Source organism: Erythranthe guttata, chromosome 7 (genome assembly GCF_056151865.1).
Source record: "Erythranthe guttata isolate IM_541 chromosome 7, IM_541, whole genome shotgun sequence".
NCBI classification, from domain to species: domain Eukaryota; kingdom Viridiplantae; phylum Streptophyta; class Magnoliopsida; order Lamiales; family Phrymaceae; genus Erythranthe; species Erythranthe guttata.
In genome coordinates this window covers 2,487,501-2,508,848 of record NC_142539.1, presented here as the reverse complement: position 1 = coordinate 2,508,848, position 21,348 = coordinate 2,487,501, and the positions used below count along the sequence as shown (strand labels likewise).

Here is a 21,348-nt window from a genome sequence, read left to right as displayed (position 1 = left end):
CGCATCCAAATGTACGTAGATGCGAAATATTTGGTTCAAAGCCCAATGTCAGTTGCATTGGGGAATGCATGTGATAAGCCGTCGGGCGTAATCTTATTAATGCTGATGCATGTAATACCGCATGGCCCCATGCTATACTAGTGAGCTTAGATCTCATCAACAAGGTGCGAGCAATAATTTGGATGCGTTTAATCATAGATTCCGCCAATCCATTTTGAGTATGAACGTATGGTACTGGGTGCTCGACATTAATTCCCAGCGCTGCACAATAATCATCAAAAGTTTTTGATGTAAATTCTCCGGCATTATCCATCCTTATACTTTTTATAGGATAATCAGGGAAATGTGCACGGAGTTTAATAATTTGTGCAAGCAGACGTGCAAAAGCTATGTTACGTGTGGATAACAAACACACATGTGACCATCTGCAAGATGCGTCCACTAAAACCATAAAATATCTAAATGGTCCACTTGCAGGGTGTATTGGTCCACAAATATCGCCATGAATTCTTTGTAAAAATGATGGTGATTCATAACCAACTTTTTCTGTAGAAGGTCTTATAATGAGTTTTCCCCTTGAACAAGATTCACAGAAATAATCTTTCGACATCAACATTTTTGTATTATTTAATGGATGTCCTTTAGTATGTTCTGCAATTCTACACATCATCGTTGTTCCTGGGTGACCCAGTCGGTCATGCCATAACCCAAATATATCTGGATTAATCAGTTTCCATGACATAGTGGCATATGATTCAAAGGCACGAATTGGGACACGATACACTCCAGAAGTCGTTGCTTCAAATTTTTCATGAATAGTCTTTTTGTTCATATCATATGATGTGATACATATATATTCCTTGGAGTATTCAAAACAAGTTTCTAAGTGATACCCATTGTGCCTCACATCTTTAAAACTCAATAAATTTCTTTTTGATTTAGTGGATAATAATGCATTTTCGATGTGTAGCGTGGTACCATTAGGTAATACAAGTGTTGCATTCCCGGAGCCATCTATAATTTCAACGGGACCTGATATGGTTTTAACTTGTGCTTTGCACATTGTCATACTCAAGAAATATATTTTATCAGACAGAATTGTGTGCGTTGTTGCACTATCAAGTAGACAATAATCCCTTTTGTCGATACTTCCCATGATATCCTGATTAAATAATATAAAGTTAATGCTTGCATCATAACATTATGTGCGAATGATGATAATAAGTACAATATATTATTTGGAATACCAAAATACAAGTTCGACCTTTGGAATGTATCATCCAAGGGAAATTACACATGTACATATATTTTATTTATAATACAAAATATCTAAACCTCGGGAATTATACTTCCGAGGTAAGACTATATACCGTATATACAACATATTTCAAAATTACTATTAAACTAATAGTATTTGATCATCGATCAATCGATATCCATAAGAAAATCTTGCAACTCAAGAGACTTTGCATCCTGAATAGGAGCTTGATCAGACATGATTTCAGTTGTGTTGGCCTCAAGAAGAACATTTGGTTTTTCTGTTTCTATTGCATGCGTCTGGATGCTCTTTCCTTTATTCTTCTTTGAACTTTGGTATAGATCTACAAAGTGTTGGGCAGTCCTGCAAACTTTGGCCCAGTGTCCATTCATCCCACATCTGTTGCAAATACTCTCAACATGCTTTTCTTTGTCACGATTTCCATGATCGAGTTGTCTTCGTTTAGCCATATAATCATTTTTGTGGAAATATTCACGTCCACCTGGGGGATTTCCATGACTATCTCGACGTTGACCATTATGCCAATTGTTATTACGTGCGCCACGCCAGAATTTTCGGCCACGACCTTTGAAACGGTTCGTTTGTTTATTAGCATGTGCTTCTGGCACTGCTTGAGACCCACTAGGTCGCAAATCGTGATTTTTCAATAACAACTCATTAGTCTTTTCAGCGGTAAGAAGGACAGAGATTAACTCTGAATATGTTCTAAACTGGCGTTGTCTATACTGCTGTTGGAGTACAAGATTTGAAGCATGCATGGTAGAAAAAGTTTTTTCTAATTTATCAAATTCTTGCAGTTTTATACCACATAGTGCTAGACGAGACTCAATTTTAAATAATGCTGAATTATAATCCGCAACGGATTTAAAGTCTTGCAGTCTTAAGTGCTGCCACTCATATTGAGATTGTGGTAGAATTACTGTTTTTGTGTGATCAAATCTCTCCTTGAGTTTTTGCCATATTTCTGATGGTCTTTCTAATTGTATATACTCATCTTTCAGATCCTCAGAAAGATGATGGCGTATAAAAATCATAGCATTTGCCTCATCTTTCCTATTTGCCTCCTTGATATCTACACACTCCAATGTTTTTACAAGATCTAATCCTTGGAGGTGTAATTTGATATCCAAGCACCATGATAAATAATTATTCCCACTAACATCGAGGATCTGGAATTTTTGTTTCTCGATTCCAGCCATTATATAGAGTAGTGTAAATAAAAATATAAAGAGAATATAATTTTAATTATTACAAACCTTTGGTATATTTGAGCAGAACCTCGTGCTGATAACGTGTTGTGAAATAGATATTAGATTATTAAATATTTTATTAGAAACACTAATGGTGTGAAAATTATTAATTAATTAATATTAACTAGTTTTAATATTTAATATGGAACTTGTATATATATATATATATATATATATGTGTGTGTATATACGGTTATGTATATATGTATAAATACGCACACTAATTAATATAATATAATATTATACATAATATAATATAATATATGTATAGAGAGAGAAAGTGTGTGAGTAGAGAGAGAGAGAGAGTGCGTATGTGAGAGAGAGAGAGTGCGTATGTGAGAGAGAGAGAGAAAGTGCAGCCAAAAATAGTGTGTTTTATTAGTTTGCACACATTGTTATTTATAGGCTTTTTGCCCAATTACAAGAGTTAATTGCAAATACCACCCCTATGTTATCTCTAATTGTCAAATACCCCCCTGTGAAAAAAAAACTCTCAAATACCCCCTTGTGCTATCGAAGTCAGAGCATCGAGACCCCTAGAGGCAAATCGTGTCACTCACTCGCGGATTGTGCGATTTTTAATAGTATTTTTAGGGTGAAATATCATAAATACCCCTTTATAAAATAAAAAATAACCTTGTTGGTTAAATTATGAATAACTTAAATTTATAGGACCAAATTGTAATTTCCAGAATTCAAAATAATAATTTGAAAAAATATTATATGTCATTAAAAAAAAAAATCATTGTCTTCTTCCCGTTGCCCACCCCCCAAACCCCAACCCCGACCCCAAGTTCAGCACCATCACCTCCTCTTCTGCAATCCACATACCAGACCCGAATCCGCACAACCCGAGGCTAACCCCAGCCCCAATTACAGCAACGGCCTATCTACAAAATCTCCAAACGATTTCTCTCAACGGCGACGAGTTTGACGGCCGAACCTGCTAGTCCAACAATTGCATCTTTTTGTTCTTTTCTCTTCTCTTGCTCGCCTTGTGGCCGCCACCGCCGTCAAAATAGGACATTGTGTGAAGGTTTGAGGCACGTGTAAAGTTTATTGATGGAAACTAAAATTTCAAAGATGTTGTGGGCGATAGATCTGGAGAAGATGGTGGTGGTGGTGAAGGAGGGGTGAGATGGTGGTGAGCAGCGTCGGAGCAGAAGCGGCGGCCGGGTGGAGAAACGGTGGATGAGTGTTGTGGCCTGTGAGTTGGGTGGGAGGGCAGGGGATCTGCTGGAGAAGAAGCTTTTCTTTATTTCTTCTTTTTTTCTTTTCTTTATTTAATATAGAATGTAAAAAAAAATAGAAAACATATAAAAACTTTTAATATTACAATTATATTTCATTTTGGTTTAAATATATTTTTTTATTTTTAATATTTACAAAATAAAAAAATATATAATATCTATAAAATTATAATATAATTTATTAATTGCTGAAAAACTCCTTAGGGTATTTTTGTCATTTTATCTTCAGTCAATGCCTAAAATCACAAAAGGTGCAGTGTGCTTCGAAAATATTAACACAATGGGATATTTGTAAATTTTTTTTTTCACGGGGGGTATTTGACAATTAGAGATAACACAGGGGTGGTATTTGCAATTAGCTCCCAATTACAATTACACATTTGTCAACACTAGGAAAAACAAATGACACCTAATTCTACACTTGTCAACACTAGCCTTTTCTCCTATCTTGTGTCTACACTTGGCACATAATTGTGTTGAGTCCATTATATTATAATAAATTGATTATTATTGGTTAATGTGAAAAGAAAAAAAAACATTATTTCTATTAATATTTTACCTTCATCAAGCAAGATTATTTTGCGGATAAATCGCATATAATACCAAAAAAAAATCACAAATTCAATACAAGATCCAATCTAAGTAATCGTTCAGCTTACTAACTAATAAGTAGTTACTATAGTTCAAATTAATCCAATTTATGTAACTGAACGATACCGAAGTCGTACAAGGACCGAATTATATCGAGTATTCAGTACCACCCAAGAAATGTATTTCCTCTGCCATTACAATAATCTTCACAACTTGTAGTAATCAAGACCAAGATTTTCATCAAGTCCAGTGTTCAGAAACTTGAGCAGATAATCACTCAATATTACATCTCTATACTTGGCAGGATTTTCGTCTGAAATCAACTCCTTGATTGGTCCATAAACCTTAACTTCACGAACAGGTCCAGAAAAAAAACATGCCACCGAAATTCTTGGTCCGATTCTGTTAACCACCACTCGGTGCTTATTGCTCAGAAATTTCCCATTCGACACCAACTATATATACACATCCCAAAATCAATAACAAGAAATCATAATCCCAAACACATATTTATAAGAAAAGAGTCAATTACGAGAAACCCCCTGAACTAAGGTCAAATTACAAAAACAAACCTAACCTATCAATAATTACAAGAAAAGCTCCTATAGTTTGTTACCGGCTTACATTGTCCCCGTACGGTGTGAATTATGACTGTATATTTTTTATTCCATGGAATATTCCTCAAAAAATATCAATTTTGCTCTTATTGTTTTAGCAATTAGACCTTAGTTCAGAGGGTTCTTTGGTAATTTACCACTAAGAAAAAAGAAAAAGAAAATTGTCACAAGTTTTATAAGTAACTCGAGAAGATCTGCAATGTTTATAAGAAAATTGGTAAATTACGAGAAACCCCTGAAGTAAAATTAAATTACAAAAAAAACCCTCATCTATTCATAATTACACGAAAAAAGCGTATAGTTTGTTGTCGTCTTACACTGTCCCTCTTACAGTCTTACAGTCTGAATTCTGACGGAAGCTTTTTAATTCCATGGAATATTCCTCAAAAAATACCAATTTTACCCCTAGTTTTTTATAATTAGACCTTAGTTCAGAAGGGTTTTTTCGTAATTTACCCTAAGAAAAAAGAAAAAAGAAAATGTCACAAGTTTTATAAGTACCTGGAGAAGATCTGCAATGTTTATAACCAAACCCCCAAGAGAGGGTTCGATATCAACCCATTGATCTTGATACAAAACTTGTAATCCACCGATTTCATTTTGGAGAAGGATTGTAAGAAAACCAGGATCGGAATGCTGAGTTGTCCCGAGAGTTAGGTCCGGCTCGGGGCATGGTGGATAGTAGTGAGAGCTAATACGATGCCCCTTTGAGCATTCCAATATTTTATTTAGGTGATCGGATTTTAGTCCGAGGGCTTCGGAGAGTAGCTCGAGTAGTGTGTTTCCCAAAATCGAGACATGCTTCGAATACTCCAATGTGCGTTCCCTGTATAATTCAAAAGAAAAAACTAACTGTGCTAAAACGGAAAATATTTACATAATTCCTATCTATTCATTTACTTATGCTATGTGAAATATATGTGCATAAAAAATTGGACAAAAATCGATTTTCGTTAGGGTGGAAAATTGGAACGTATGTTTGAACTTTGGTGACTCTGATCCGAATATTTTCGATTATGAAACAATACTTTTCACTCCGAAAGTTTCGATTTATGATATTTTAGTAATGGAATTGAAATACATATTAGATCTCCGATTTTCGATCCAATTTTCATTTCCAAAAATTCGATTTTTTTTAAACTGAAAACTACACTTTTTTATATCAATGTTATCATGTATTCTATACTATATGTGACTAGAAAAATGGAAAATCCGAGTTCGGTCAATTCCAATCCGAAAATTTCCAGTTTTTTTACATTTCGAAAACAAATGGATTTTTTTTTCGTTAGTGCTGATTCCGATCCGAGTCATCCAATTTCACCCTAGTTTTCGTGCAGGGGAAGCGGAATATTAAATATACATTAGAACCTCAATAAATTAATAACCTCGTTTAAATAATATGTTTTCTTGATCCCGACTCGAGAGCAACGTGCTAAAAATTATTTTGTTAAATTAATATTTCGCTAAATTAATAGAATTTGACTGATCCCGAGTCCCGACTATATTAATTTATAGATGTTTAACTGTACGTACCTGCAAGAAGCCGGCAATTCTTGGGGATGAATCTGGTCGGAAATCGAGATGCTTAAGGTATCCCTCCAGTTAGCAGTTTTCGAAGAGAACAAATCAAAATTACTGTGATATCTCACCATTCTTTTTACATCCCTCGTGTAATACTTTTTCTTCTCCTCGATATTTTGCTCGTTAAATTCACGAATTCCATCGATCATCCCATCAAGAACAGTTCGAGGAATCCCATGATTCACCACCTGGAAAAACCCCCATGTTTCTGCCGCAATTCTTACTCCTTCAACAATGGTTTTCCGCCTGTCTGAATTCTTGATTTCGCTCAGATCAATCACCGGAACTTGAATTTGAGTCTTTTTGTATGTTGATTCTTCAGCCAGTTCATCGGGTGGCCGTACAAAAATGGTGGGAATTTTGAGCAGGCCGGAATCTGTTAGCCCTTTGACGCCGGCTTCTGTTTCGTCGAAGGCTTTTAGCATTTGCATTCTGTCGAACAGTTGGTGGGCATCATCTGCAGAGAGATCAATTTCCCCCATCTTCAGATTTTAGGGCAATTTATTTTAGTGTGGAAATTGGGTAAAAGTTCTTACACTTGTACTCCTATACAAGAGTATATATTCTTGTGAGTGGAGTTTTGTGCATAAAAGTTTAGTTGAGTGAATATCAAGCTAAGTTGCTATATAGCTTTGTACGGTCTATTCTACGTTAAATCGGGTGAAATATATTTGGTAGATCTTTACCATTCATATACATATAAATACACACACACCTGTATTGGTGTGTGTAGATCAACAGTAAAAAAATTACCCAGTGTAATCTCCATCGGGTGTAGCATAGCAATAACCGCGTCGAACCGTATTATTCGCATTGAATAGATTCCGAGTTAAGTGTGGGAAGGAATGTTGGAGTAGAATTAGCATGCTTGAAAAAAGTTCAATTCGTTGGAGATTGAAAAACTAATTTATGTTGGCGATCAAAGGTTCTAGTCTCGTAGGGGATGATCTATCAGCTGGAGCAAGTGAACATGTATCAATTGATCCAGGTTCGAATCATCTTGTCAGCGATCGCTATGTCGAACTTGTCACATATGGTTAGCCTAGTGTAGTTTACATGTCTCGTACGATTTGCGGGCTACTATACGACAGTGTTGGTTGCTCCATGTTCCTTCATTACCATAAATTATGTATTCATTTATTATGCTAGATACATGCTAGAAAAGTGTAGAGAGATAAGAAAGATGATCTTCAAGTGAGCTTTTATATTTGTGCTGATTGAATGAGTAATAGCATAAGTTTTTTTGTTTTTTTATCTCTTCACCACTACTCCTCTCTAATTTGACTTATTCCACAGCGTGTTTGTACTCTATATTATATAATCGATCTTACAATTTCAATTCAATTAAAAAAAATCGAGAAATTGGAAACAAAGTTTCGAAATTGTGAACATAAACAACTTGATCGTATTGGAATCTAACGAAATTTGAAATTTCATTTCTTTATGCACCTATAAAATTAAATACTTAATAATATTATTATTACAAATGTAATTTTCTTCAAATTTAAGAACAAAGAAACTTTTGCATATATATATATATATATATATATATATATATATATATATATATATATATATATATATATATATATATATAGATGCTCATTATTAAACTAGATCTCCAAATGCTCAAGATACTTCTTTCGGTCGTAACTCGATCCCTTCGATAATGAGACCCCTTTTCCAATTAAGATGTTTGGTTTCCGAAACATCAATTTGGATATCAAATTTATCTCCTTCACAAATAAAAAAATCTCCCAACTCAATTTCAAGCCAACCGTCGCTTCTAACACGCGAAACTCGATCATTGGGAGTCGTTCCGGGCAAGCCTCCCCTTCTTCTTCTTATTCTTCTTCTTCGCTCCATTACACGCGGGACTATGTAAACATTGCTAATTGTCTTGTCCACCTCTTCAATCCCGGATCCGTTTTTTTCTCTCACGAATTTAATCGATGCCTTTGAGGGACAATCGAGCCCTTCGTGGTCCTCCATGAGTTTAAAGACTAAATACGCTGCGTAGTTTGTGTTTGGCGATAGCAATTCTGCTTGAAATATTGCGCGCATTCCGAGCCAAAAGACACTTTGCAGTTCAGCCACCTCAGCAAATCTGCAATGCCATTTGCAAATTTACAAAATTAAATTTGAGTTCAAGGCTAAGATTTTACTGTGTAAGAAAATACCATATAATATATACACACATATAGATACACACACACACACACACACACACACATATATATATATATATATATATATATATATATATATATATATATATATATATATATATATATATATATATATATATATATATATATATATACCTTGAATCTGGTAAAGATGACCATGTCCAGTACATAAGATTGTCTCCCCATGCTATTTGGAATTGTCTTGAACACAACATATAACACTTCTTTCCGGTTGATTTATCCAATCTCAAACTCTATTCAACAATTTCAACATTTCGGCTTTATATATATATCGAACAGTTTTCGGTCCAAAAAATCGAAAAATATTATATTATCGGATTTACAAGAAACAAGTAGTGTCAGTGTAGCATATTAACAAACACCTTCCGCCCATCCAAGGCCAGTTCTGAGGGGAGGCAAAGTAGGCGGTCGCCTAAATCCCCGAATTTTTTTTTTTAAATTAGGGCCCTCAATTTCTTTTATACTCTTTATAAATTAGCATTTATTGAAAAAAAATGTACTATTTATATAATTATTGAAAACCCTAATTCATAAATAGATGTTAAATCAACGAATTCCTCTAATCATGCGCGGACACCTGATTGCTAAAATTATAATGTATTATTTATTCAATTTTATATATATATATTCAGTTGTGTTAGTGCTATTTAATGCAAATTATCCTTCAAAACAATAGGGGCGCCTAATATACTTACAAAAACGAGTTAACATAAAGTTTATCATTATTTTACAATAAAAATGAGTTTTATTGTAGATTGTAGAAACGCCCGATATTTTAACCGTCTTTAAATCTCGCTTAGGCCCCCAAAATCTCGGAAACGACCCAGTTCAAGAAATCATGCAAATAAAATGACTCTCTCACCATGAATTTAAGAAGTAAAATGCCAATCGAACAGCAAATAGATCAACCCAGAAATCAGAAAATTATTACAAAATCCACAGAAAAAAAAATAAATAAAAAAAAAAAAAGAATGAAGAGGAATTTACCAGTTTGCCCCCATCAAGAAGCCGGGGAGAGTCGCAAAGCGAGAAAAAGAGTTCTTTTTTGGTAGAATACGCCGCCACCGGAGAACTCGACCCAGAAACGATCTCGACGTAATCCGGCGGCAGAAACCGCTCCCAGACGGTGTCGGATTCGGCGGCGGAGTTGAGCCCAACAGAAACGGCCGCCGCCGTGCATGCGTCTTTAGGGGATGTGAAGGAGATGATGTTTGCTATGCATCCCTCTGGTATTAAATTAAACCTTGAAATCTCAGAATTCTCATCTGCCATGGCTGCCTAACAATTTTTCTTTTCCCCTTAATATATATATATATATATATATATATATATATATATATATATATATATATATATATAGGTGAAATGGTTTAATGATAATTAGACAAAGAATAAAGGGAGTGAAACTTTGTAGTTAAGTTTTGTTTCGAAAGGGATAAATGTTTCGCTCCTGAGTCAATTCGGTGGCAAACTCGGAAATTATTACCGAGTCATCACTAACTTAATACTTAAGCTATGTATATATATTAACATTTTCGCATTCGGCCCTGAATTAAGGTCAAATTACGAAAAGTTCTTTATGTTTGGGTAATTATAACTACCCATCAATAATGTATTTTCTTACGAAAATTGTCTCATTAGTAGGTAAATTTGAGACCGTAAGAATGGACGCGTGAGATGATATATAATTGAGGGGAGTGTTTATAATTACTCAAACAAGAAGGAGGTTTTCATAATTTGTCCTTACTTTAGGGGGCTGGCTGTAATTTTCCCCATATATATATATATATATATATATATATATATATATATATATATATATATATATATATATATATATATATATATATATATATATATATATATATATATATATATATATATATATATAATATGGACAAGTACATATGAATTTTTTTTATGATAAAGAACTTGTAAACACGATCACAATACTTCCAATAACAAAAACACACAACAAATTCACTTCAAATTTTAAAACAACAACAAAATTTTGCAAGTCAATTCTCTTTTATTCCATACTAGACTAGGCGAAATATATCGGGTAAATCTCTATCATTTATTCACACACAAATAACATAAACACCCACGTTGGTGTGTACAGATGAACAGTGCAGATCTACCGAATGCAGACTTCACCGTGTAGCATAGAATCAAAAGTGTTTGGGCCTTAACTCGATCCCTTCGACAATTAGACCTCTCTTCCAATTAAGATGTTCAATTTCAAGAAATTCAATTTGGGCATCAAATTGATCTCCTTCACCAATGAAAAAATTTCCCAACTCAATTTCAAACCAACCATCTCTTCTAATGCATGAAATTCGATTATCGGCATTTATTTGACCGGGCAAACTTCTCCTTCTTCTTCTTCGCCATATTAAACGTCTTTGAGTTGGTGGTACTATGAAAATCGAGCTTGTCATCTCATTTCCAATCTCGGTTCCGTTTTCTCTTACCAACTTAATTGATGCCTTTGAGGAACAATCAAACCCATCGTGTTCCTCATTCAGTTTGAACACTAGATATGCTTCGTAGACTGTGCCAGGCGATAGCATTTGCACTTTAAATATTGCGCGGATTTCAAGCCAACATACACTTTGTAGTTCAGCCACCTCAGCAAATCTGAAACACCGTTGCAAATTTTACAAACCACTATTGTACAATCAATTGAAATTATGACTATGTGACATAGGAGTAGCGATTGGATGGATTGTATCGGAAATTAGCACGTCCGAAAATATTCATATTTATTTCGGAAGTGAAAAACTAATTTCAGTTCCTTTCCAAAAAAAAAAGACGGAAATTTGAATGAAAAAACATGTCCCAAAATCGAAAATCAGTGGAGTTCTAGAAATTCTAATTTTTCATTTACCTAAATAACGAAAAGCGCCCCACCTATCCGTAATAAACAAAATCCCCTCTGATTAACTGTTGATCGAGTTTTTTAACAGAAAATATGTACAGTCTAAATAAAAGAAAATGTATGAAATTGTGTAAGGTCTAATCCCTAGTATTAAAAAAAATCCATGAAAAGTCACACGGTAAGAGGTTGGTGGAAGAGGGAAACAAATCTCAGGGGGTTTTTGGTAATTACGATTAGGTATGGTGTTTTTCGTAATTTGACATTACCTCAGGGGGTTGGCAGTAATTTGGTCTATATATTATATACCTTGAATCTGGTAAAGATGTCCATGTCCAGTACATGGAATTGTCTGCCCATGTTATTTGGAGTTCTCTTGAACACATCATATAACACTTCTTTCCGGTTGATTTATCCAGTCTGAAACTCTGGTTCAACAAATTCAAACACGTGGGATTTAAATTATAAACACGTGCAAAATATGTAGTGTTTGATGAGATACATATGATGCTCACAATCATCGGTGAAATCGAACAGTTTTCAGTCCAGAAAAATCGATTTTTTATTTTTATTTTACATATATCAGATTAACAAGAAACATCTAGCACCAGTGTCATTTTAACAAACACCTTGCCCGCAACATAACAATCAATGTCAATAAAATGAATAAACTACAAAAGGTACCCCTGTTTAATCTCAAAATAGCGAAAACCCCTATGATAAATAAACTAGCAAAAATCACTTATAAAATTATTTATATAGCAAACTCGCTTGTTACTCATTTGAGTGTTGATATGATATAAAAATTAAAAACACACAAATACCCTGGGATTTTGCAATTAATAAATTCTTATATTATATAAATATTTTAATTATTTTATTTTTGTTATATCTTAATTAGAAAAGTACAATATGGTCCTTTATTGCTATCAGATAATTTATGTATATATTTTAAATTATCCCTAAACCAAAACAAAACTTAAATTCTTTTTTTTTTTGAGTGAAAACAAAACTTAAATTCTATTATTATGTATTTCTTTATTTTGTATTTAAAAAACATATACTGAATTTTGATTACCAAATTTTTAATAATTTTTCAACTTAATTGTTTACTATTTTCTTAATAATATTTTAATTTCTAAACAAATAAATTAAAAGAAAAATATATACATATATAAGTACATTTTGAGGGATAATTTTGTCATTTTGCGTCTTAACATACATCCAACGAGTGAGCCACACAAAAGTCAACGAGAACGGTTTCTGCCTTTGACTAAATTTATCGACGGGTTTTTGCTAGACTATTTATCACAAGGTAATTTTTGCAGATTACTCTCAATAAAATAGTAAAGGGATCGATCATCCAAGAACACCAAAATCAAAACAATCCACAGAACGGAAGAAAAATTACCATTTTGCCACCATCAAGAAGCAGAGGAGAGTCACAAAGCAAGAAATATAGTTCTTTTTTGGTGGAATACGCCGCCACCGGAGAATTCGACCCCGAAACGATCTCGCCGTAATCCGGCGGCAGAAACCGCTCCCAGACGGTGTCGGATTCGGCGGCGGATTTGACCAGCAAAGAAACGGCCGCCGCCCTGCACGCGTCTTTGGGTGACGTGAAGGAGACGATGTTTGCTATGCATCCCTCTGGTAATAAACTAAACCTCGATGTTTCATAATTCTCATCCGCCATTGCTGCCCTGAGATTTTAGAGAGAGAAAGCTTTTGGGATATTGTGATTATGTAAATCTTGTAATGGATTTATGATAATTAGCAAGAATTAATGTAGAGTGATTACTTTGTTGTGGCATAGTCAACTCAGAGGCAAATGGAGAAATTATTACCGAGTCCGAGTCCACTCACTTAAAAATTAGTGTAAATTACAACCACCTCACTAAGGGAAAAGTGTAATTACAAAACTAACCCCATTTTATTTGAAAAATTAGATTGCCCCCTCTGCAGTTTATAAATTTCTTACATTCACCCCTTACAGAGGGGTGTTTAATGCAAGAAATCTACTGATCGTAGGAGGGGCGTAATTATGAAAAAAATAGGGTTTTTTTTCTAAATTAGACATTACCTAGGGGTGGTTGTAATTTACTTTAATAATTAAGGTATGTACGTAAATAACATTGTCGCCTCGGAGGCTCGGACCCATCGAAAACAATTGGATGATGACAAAATTATTAACGATTGGCATCCCGTATTTCTAATCGACAATGTATTAATAGTTCTTTGATTTTGATTAAGGGGTTGTTGAGTTCTTACCTTGGAATGAATTGAAGAAAATGGCTTGATTTTGTTGCACTCTGATCCATTATCAGATAGCAATCCTGATCCCGATGGATCATTTCTTTTTGCGATATATGAAATAGTGGATTTTCTCACAAGAAAATTAATAAGATATTTAATTTTTTTTTAAGAATAATGTATATCGTCCAACTAATTAAGACTGGTGAGGGGTAAAATTGAGAATAATGTAATTATTATGTCTTTTTTAAAATTTAAATGAACAAATAGTTTGAAAGCAAATACTTATTTGATATTTTAAAACGAGTATAGAATATTATTATTTATAAAAACAATGTACTAATTACGAAGTCTTAACTTATCAATGTAACCTTGAATATTAGTCTCGTTGTAATGTTTTATTTTTTTCTTTTTGGTAGTGCCAAAGGGAATTGACTATAAAAATTGGCTCATGCCTTGTGGAATTCTCCAAGGAACAACACTCATTCAATTATTCTTATACGTGGAAAGTCCGTTGACGAGACGGGCCGAGTTCGGGTTTGCTAGAAATCGTCGTGAAAAAGACGAACGTACCCTTGCTAGAACTCATCGTCGAAAAGACGAATATACCCCAAACCACCCTTTAGGGTAATGATTAATAATTTCCTTTAGCTTTAACTACAATATAGTTCAAGACTGCACATTATGAAAACTAACAGAATTTAAAAGCTTAGTTTTTATGTACTATTGTTAAACAAATATTGAAATTAGTTTCTCATTTTCAATTTTCTTGAGAAAATGCTAATTCGGATCCGATTCATCTGATTTCCATCCCTACAGACATGACTCAACTCAATTTTCGAATACCCTATTGAATTACGCCCACTCCTACCCTCAATAAACACTCCAATCAAATCCATTCGACTTCCAAACTAACAACTAATTCGCCGAGTTTTCCTTCGCCAACTATTTCCCGATTCCAATTAAGAAAACGAGCCAAACAATGATCGAAAATCCAATATAAAAGCCTTCAAAAGAAACAGAAGCCAAACAATGTAATCACTCTTCCGAAAATTTAGATATAAAAAATTACCACACAAATACGAACAATACAACATTTTGTGTACAAATGTTGGGCAAATTACGGCCACCCCCGAGGTATGGTCAAATTATGGAAAAAAAAAACCTCTTGCAGTCACCCCCTCCTTTTAAATATTTTTACATAAAATTTATGTAATTCGGTTATTTACCGAACCAAATCATATATTCAATTCGGTAAACGGTATAAAATATTGTACTTACCGAATTTTCGGTTCGGTTATATTCAATTCGGTAAACGGTATGAAATGTTGGCGTACCGAAATTTCGGTTCGGTTTTACCGATTTAACATCCCTAAATTTACCTTTGGCAGGTATTTTAATTTTGTCATCATCCAATTGTTTTCGAATTGAGGGAGTGACTGTAATTACCCAAACATAATTGGTGTTTTTGTAATTTGACAATAACTATTTCATAATCAAAATCACCTAAAATAGTATGCTATAGTACACATATTTTGGATAAAATTGGTGGAATGTCCAACAAAATTTTGCACGATCAAAATTACAAAAAACTGTATGTACACAGATTTTCATTAAAATTTGCAGAAAGTCCAAAAAAAGATTTCGCGATCAAAATCACCAAAAAATGTATACTTATAGTACATTAAATTTTAGTTAAAATTAGTGCAACGTCTAAAAAAACTATTTCACGATCAAAATACCAAAAACTGTATACTATAGTACACAAATTTTGGATAAAATTGGTGGAACGTCAAACAAACTATTTCACGATCAAAATAACAAAAAACTATACACTATAATAGTACACATATTTTGGGTAATATTGGTGGAACATCCGAAAAAACTATTTCACGATGAAAATCACCTAAAACTGTATAATATAATAGTACACAAATTTTGGGTAAACTTGGTGGAACGTCACAAAAACTTTTTCACGATCAAAATCATCAAAAATTGTACGCTACACAGATTTTGGGTAAAATTTGTGGAACGTCCAAAAAACTAATTCACGATCAAAATCACTAAAAACTGTATACTATAGTACACAAATTTTGATAAAATTGGTAGAACGTCCAAAAAACTCTTTCACGAACAAAATCACCTAAAACCGTACGCTGTAGTACACAGATTTTGGGTAAAATTGATGGAACATCAAAAAAACCTTTTCACAATCAAAATCGCCAAAAATAGTATACTAGAACACAAATTTTAGGTAAAATTGGTGGAGCGTCCCAAAAACTATTTCACGATCAAAACCACCAAAATCTATATACTATAGTAATAAGATTTTGGTAAAATTGGTGGAATGTCCCAAAAAAAATTCACGATCAAAATCACCGAATACTGTATGCTATATAGTACACAGTTTTTTGATAAAATTGGTGAATCGTCTAAAAAACTTTTTCACGATAGTAAACAGATTTTGGGTAAAATTTGTGTAACGTCCCAAAAAAAATTTCACGAACAAAATCACCTAAAATTGTACGCTATAGTCACAGATTTTGTGTAAAATTGGGTGAACGTCCAAAAATCTTTTTCAGGATCAAAATCACAAAAAACTGTATACATATTTTGGTTAAAATTGGTGGAACGTCCAAAAAACTATTTTACAATCAAAACCACCCAAAACTGTATAGTACACATATTTTGGTTAAAATTGGTGGAACGTCCAAAAAACTATTTTACGATCAAAATCACCCAAAACTGTATACTATATAGAAATAGATTTTGGGTAAAATTTGTGGAACGTCCAAAAAACTTTTTCATGATCAAAATCACAAAAGACTCTTCGCTACAGTACACATATTTTGGGTAAAATTGGTGGAACGTCCAAAAAAAATTCATGATCAAAATCACCAAAAACTGTATACTAGTACACAAATTTTGGGTAAAAGTGGTGGAACGTACAAAAAACTATTTCACGATCAAAATCACCAAAAACTGTATACTACAATATGCAGATTTTGGGAAAATTAGTGGAACGCCCCAAAAACTTTTTCACGGTCAAATTTACCAAAAATTGTATGCTATAGTGCACAATTTTTTGATAAAATTGGTGAATCGTCCAAAAAACGTTTTCACAATCAAAATCACCAAAAACTGTATAGATAATACATAGATTTTGGGAAAAATTTGTGGAACGTCCCAAAAACTTTTTCACGATCAAAATAACCAAAAATTGTACCATATAGTAAACGAATTTTGGGAAAAAATTGTGGAATGTCCAAAAACCTTTTTTCACGGTCAAAATCACCTAAAAATGTACGCTATAGTACACAGATTTTGGGTAAAATTTGTGTAACGTCCACAAAACTTTTCACGATCAAAATCACCAAAAACTGTATACTATATATAACACGGATTTTGGTAAAATTATTGGAACGTCCAAAGAGCTATTTCACGATCAAAATCACCAAAAAATGTATACCATATACTACACATATTTTGGGTAAAATTAGTGGAACGTCCAAAAAACTTTTTCAAGATCAAAATCACCAAAAACTTATTCCAATTTTATCTACAATTTGTGTACTATCGTATATAGTATTTGGTGATTTTGATCGTGAAATAGTTTTTTTGACGTTGCACAAAATTTAACTAAAATATGTGTCCTATAGTATATATAGTTTTTTGTGATTTTGATCGTGAATTTTTTTTTATACATACTACACCGAAGACACACACTAAAAAAAATACACACCCTACACCGAAAACACACACTTAAAACAATTCACACACTACACAAAAAACACACACTACAAAAATATACACACACTACACTGAAAACACACACAAAAAAAATATACACACACTACACCGAAAACACACTCTAAAAGAAATACACACACTACTACGAAAATACACACTAAAAAATATATACACACTACACCGAAAACACACACTAAAAGACAACACACACTAAAAATAATTACACACACTACACCGAAAACACACACTAAAAAATATAAACACACTACACCGAAAACACACGCAAGAAAAAATTACACACACTACACCAAAAATACACAAACTACACCGAAAACACACACTAAAAAGAATTACACACACTACACAAAAAACACACACTAAACAATATACTCACATTACACCGAAAACACACACTAAAAAAATTACACATACTACACCGAAAACACACCATAAAAAAATTACACACAACTACACCGAAAACACACTGTAAAAAAAATACACACACGAAAAAAATATACACACACTAAAAATAAATAAACACACGACACCGAGAAAACACACTGATAAAATATTCACACACTACACCGAAAACGCAAGCTAAAATATACACTAACACTACGGCTCTTTCGACCCTACACCCGGTGAAAAACACCGGGTGGGTCTTCTGCTGCCACGTGTCCCTTTTTTTATTTTTCTAAAACCCCTAAAGGTAAACCCTAGCGGGGAATATATTATAAAATACAAAAAAGAGACACGTGGCAGCAGAAGATCCACCCGGTGTTTATCATCGGGTGTAGGGTCGAACAAATCCTAACACTACACCAAAAACACACACTTAAAAAATACACATTCGACACCGAAAACACACACTAAAAAACTACACAAACTACACCGAAATACACACTACACCGAAAACACAACCTAAAAAAAATACACGCACTACACCAAAAACACACACTAAAAAGAATTACACACACTACACAAAAAACACACACCAAAAAAATTACGTACACACTACACCGAAAACAAAAACTACAAAAATATACACACACTACATAGAACACACAAATTACAAAATATACACATACTACACCGAAAACACACTAAAAAATAGATACACTACATCGAAAACACACACTAAAAAAAATTACACACACTAAACCGAAAGCACACACAAAAAAAATTACACAAACTAAAAATTATACACACGCTACACCGAAAACACACATTAAAAAAAATACACACACGACATCGAAAACACACACTTAAAAAATGTACACACACTACACCAAAAACACACACTAAAAACTACACACAAGCTGCACCAAAAACACACACTAAAAAAAATACACACATGACAACGAAAACACACACTAAAAAAAATACACACAGGACACCGAAAACACACACTAAAAAAAATACACACATAACACCGAAAACACACAATGAAAAAATACACACACACTACACCGAAACCACACACTACAAAATTTCACACGCATTACTACGGAAACACACACTACACCGAAAACACACACTAAAAAATACACACACAACACCAAAAACACACACTAGAAAAATATGCACACGGTACACCGAAAACACTCACTAAAAATTATACCGACACTATACCGAAAACATACACTAGAAAAATTACACACGCTACACATAAAACAGACACTAAAAAACTATACACACACTATACCGAAAACGCACACTAAAAAATACACACACTGCACCGAAAATACACATTAAAAAAAAAAATACACACACTACACCGAAAACTCACACTAAAAAAACACACACAACTACACCGAATAGTGTGTGTTTTCGGTGTAGTGTGTGTATATTTTTTTAGTGTGTTTTCAATGTAGTGTGTGCAATTGTTTTTAGTGTGTGTGTTTCGGTGTAGTGTGTGTAATGTTTTTGTTATTTTCGGTGTGGTGTATGTTTTCGGTCTAGTATGTGTTTTCGGTGTAGTGTGTTTAAAAACTTTTTTCACTATCAAAATCACCAAGAACTGTATACTTATAGTACACAGGTTTTAGTTAAAATTAGTGCAACGTCCAAAAAACTATTTCACGATCAAAATCACCAAAAACTGTATACTATAATACACATATTTTTAGGTAGACTTGGTGGAACGTCAAAAAAAAAAAAATCACGATCAATATCACCAAAAACTGTATGCTACACAAATTTTGGTTAAAATTGGTGTAACGTCCAACAAAACTATTTCACGATCAATATCACCAAAAATTGTATGCTATAGTACACAAATTTTGGTTAAAATTGGTATAACGTCTAAAAAACTATTTCACGATAAAAATCACAAAAAACTGTAGACTATAAAACACAAATTTTAGTTAACATTGGTGGAACGTCCAAAAAGCTATTTTACGATCAAAATTCATTGTGTTTCGATAGTTTAACATTTTTGGTTTTTTTCGTCAATTTACCGTTAGTTCGTCAGTTAAGGCAATCATCAGTACACGCTTGATTCCGTTGGTACTTACAAAAAATTGACGGAAATAACTAAAAATGTTGAATTTTTGAAATAAGAGGGACCAAATATGTTTTTTATAAACATGAAGGACCAAATGTGGAATCCGTGCAAATTTTAGAGGTGAAAACTATAATTTTTCCTATTTACTTTTGTCTACGTAACATTTAATTGTGAAACAACTTGAGGAGATTGACTATTAAACGCCCCTTTTTCGTGAGTGTCTGACTTTGTGTTGTAGGAACAGTGTCCCACGAATTTTCTTTTAGCGGAGAAATTTCTTTAACTCGAAAATTCTATGCAATTTCATTAAAGTGTTTTATTGAATAAAATAGGAAAATTTCTTTCGATTTTCAACTGTTTGAATTTAATATGAGCTCCGTTCCAAATAATTCAATTCACGTCTAAAAGTCTAAGAGTCAATGGTCAGGCATGGCGTCTGTCGGAAGAAGTCAATGGAAATGTGTAAATATAAAAAAACTATCGGGATATATTTACAAATATGCTATATAAACATACATAACCTTTTATTTATATATAAATTGTCTTTATATACTCGATTTTAAGACCTTGCACCAATTTATTACCTTCAGAACTAGTTGTGGGAGAGATGTAAATCATGGCGACTCCAACGGTCCGTTAGATAGTGGACCCGAGTCTGGTGCCCACAAGGAATCGACATTCATTGGAGTTGATATTCTCACGCTGCGGCTGCCAGTACTCGATCCTAAAACTTTGCACCAACTTACCACCTTCTGAACTAGTTGAGTTATACTCATCCCGGGTTCAGCTTCGGATAAGATTTGCTTGTTTTAGTGAATAGTGGATCAAGATATTATTTGCATTCTTCCAGTAGGTGGATGTGGTATTATTATTTGTTTAAATATTTAATAATTATTTCTTAAAGATTTAGTTTATTAATGAATAATTAATTGCTAATCATGATTAACAATTAATTAGAAAACAATGGTAACAATTTATTGAAAAAAATATTAATAATTGATTATTGGTTAATGTAAAAAAAAAAATTACTTCTATTAATATTTTACCTTCATCAAGCAAGATATTTTTCCGGATAAATCACATATAATACCAAAAAAAATCACAAATTCAATACAAGATCCAATCTAAGTAATCGTTCAGCTTACTAACTAATAATTAGTTACTATAGTTCAAATTAATCCAA

At 33.3% G+C, this 21,348-nt stretch overlaps 5 protein-coding genes across 5 annotated transcripts in view; all 5 read right to left on the bottom strand.

Annotated features, from left to right (window-relative positions):
- Positions 1-1,418: 1,418 nt before the first annotated feature.
- Positions 1,419-2,478, bottom strand: LOC148768973 (uncharacterized). The gene has a single exon (XM_088820387.1). The coding sequence runs from the start codon at positions 2,476-2,478 to the stop codon at positions 1,426-1,428; it is 1,053 nt and encodes a 350-aa protein (XP_088676513.1). The 3' UTR covers positions 1,419-1,425.
- A 1,878-nt stretch (positions 2,479-4,356) lies between these two features.
- LOC105962871 (1-aminocyclopropane-1-carboxylate oxidase homolog 1) lies at positions 4,357-7,159 on the bottom strand. Its single transcript, XM_088820686.1, has 3 exons — positions 6,521-7,159; positions 5,489-5,813; positions 4,357-4,825 (listed from the first exon to the last, which is right to left on the bottom strand). Exons 1-3 carry the CDS (start codon positions 7,048-7,050, stop codon positions 4,577-4,579), a joined length of 1,104 nt encoding a protein of 367 aa, XP_088676812.1. The 5' UTR covers positions 7,051-7,159; the 3' UTR covers positions 4,357-4,576.
- A 993-nt stretch (positions 7,160-8,152) lies between these two features.
- Positions 8,153-10,089, bottom strand: LOC105975134 (putative F-box protein PP2-B12). The gene is made up of 3 exons (XM_013000313.2): positions 9,766-10,089; positions 8,893-9,011; positions 8,153-8,675 (listed from the first exon to the last, which is right to left on the bottom strand). Exons 1-3 carry the CDS (start codon positions 10,048-10,050, stop codon positions 8,198-8,200), a joined length of 882 nt encoding a protein of 293 aa, XP_012855767.2. The 5' UTR covers positions 10,051-10,089; the 3' UTR covers positions 8,153-8,197.
- A 698-nt stretch (positions 10,090-10,787) lies between these two features.
- LOC105975136 (putative F-box protein PP2-B12) lies at positions 10,788-13,489 on the bottom strand. The gene is made up of 3 exons (XM_013000315.2): positions 13,068-13,489; positions 11,966-12,084; positions 10,788-11,418 (listed from the first exon to the last, which is right to left on the bottom strand). The coding sequence occupies exons 1-3, from the start codon at positions 13,350-13,352 to the stop codon at positions 10,950-10,952; spliced, it is 873 nt and encodes a 290-aa protein (XP_012855769.2). The 5' UTR covers positions 13,353-13,489; the 3' UTR covers positions 10,788-10,949.
- Positions 13,490-21,256: 7,767 nt separating this feature from the next.
- The window catches only part of LOC148768972 (1-aminocyclopropane-1-carboxylate oxidase homolog 1-like), a 5,104-nt gene continuing 5,012 nt past the window's right edge, over positions 21,257-21,348 (bottom strand). The window contains exon 3 of the mRNA XM_088820684.1: positions 21,257-21,348. This exon is cut by the window's right edge and continues 349 nt beyond it. The gene's annotated coding sequence lies outside the window, so the exon portion shown is untranslated.

Excerpts from the sequence above, each read along its gene's own strand:
- LOC148768973 (XM_088820387.1), bottom strand. The coding sequence starts at position 2,478 with ATGGCTGGAATCGAGAAACAAAAATTCCAGATCCTCGATGTTAGTGGG.
- LOC105962871 (XM_088820686.1), bottom strand. The coding sequence starts at position 7,050 with ATGGGGGAAATTGATCTCTCTGCAGATGATGCCCACCAACTGTTCGAC. Across the intron at positions 5,814-6,520 it reads GAATTGCCGGCTTCTTGCAG|GGAACGCACATTGGAGTATT; the intron begins GTACGTACAGTT and ends TGAATTATACAG. Across the intron at positions 4,826-5,488 it reads ACATTGCAGATCTTCTCCAG|TTGGTGTCGAATGGGAAATT; the intron begins GTACTTATAAAA and ends GTGTATATATAG.
- LOC105975134 (XM_013000313.2), bottom strand. The coding sequence starts at position 10,050 with ATGGCAGATGAGAATTCTGAGATTTCAAGGTTTAATTTAATACCAGAG. Across the intron at positions 9,012-9,765 it reads TTCTTGATGGGGGCAAACTG|AGTTTGAGATTGGATAAATC; the intron begins GTAAATTCCTCT and ends ATTGTTGAATAG. Across the intron at positions 8,676-8,892 it reads TCATCTTTACCAGATTCAAG|ATTTGCTGAGGTGGCTGAAC; the intron begins GTATATATATAT and ends ATGGCATTGCAG.
- LOC105975136 (XM_013000315.2), bottom strand. The coding sequence starts at position 13,352 with ATGGCGGATGAGAATTATGAAACATCGAGGTTTAGTTTATTACCAGAG. Across the intron at positions 12,085-13,067 it reads TTCTTGATGGTGGCAAAATG|AGTTTCAGACTGGATAAATC; the intron begins GTAATTTTTCTT and ends TTGTTGAACCAG. Across the intron at positions 11,419-11,965 it reads ACATCTTTACCAGATTCAAG|ATTTGCTGAGGTGGCTGAAC; the intron begins GTATATAATATA and ends ACGGTGTTTCAG.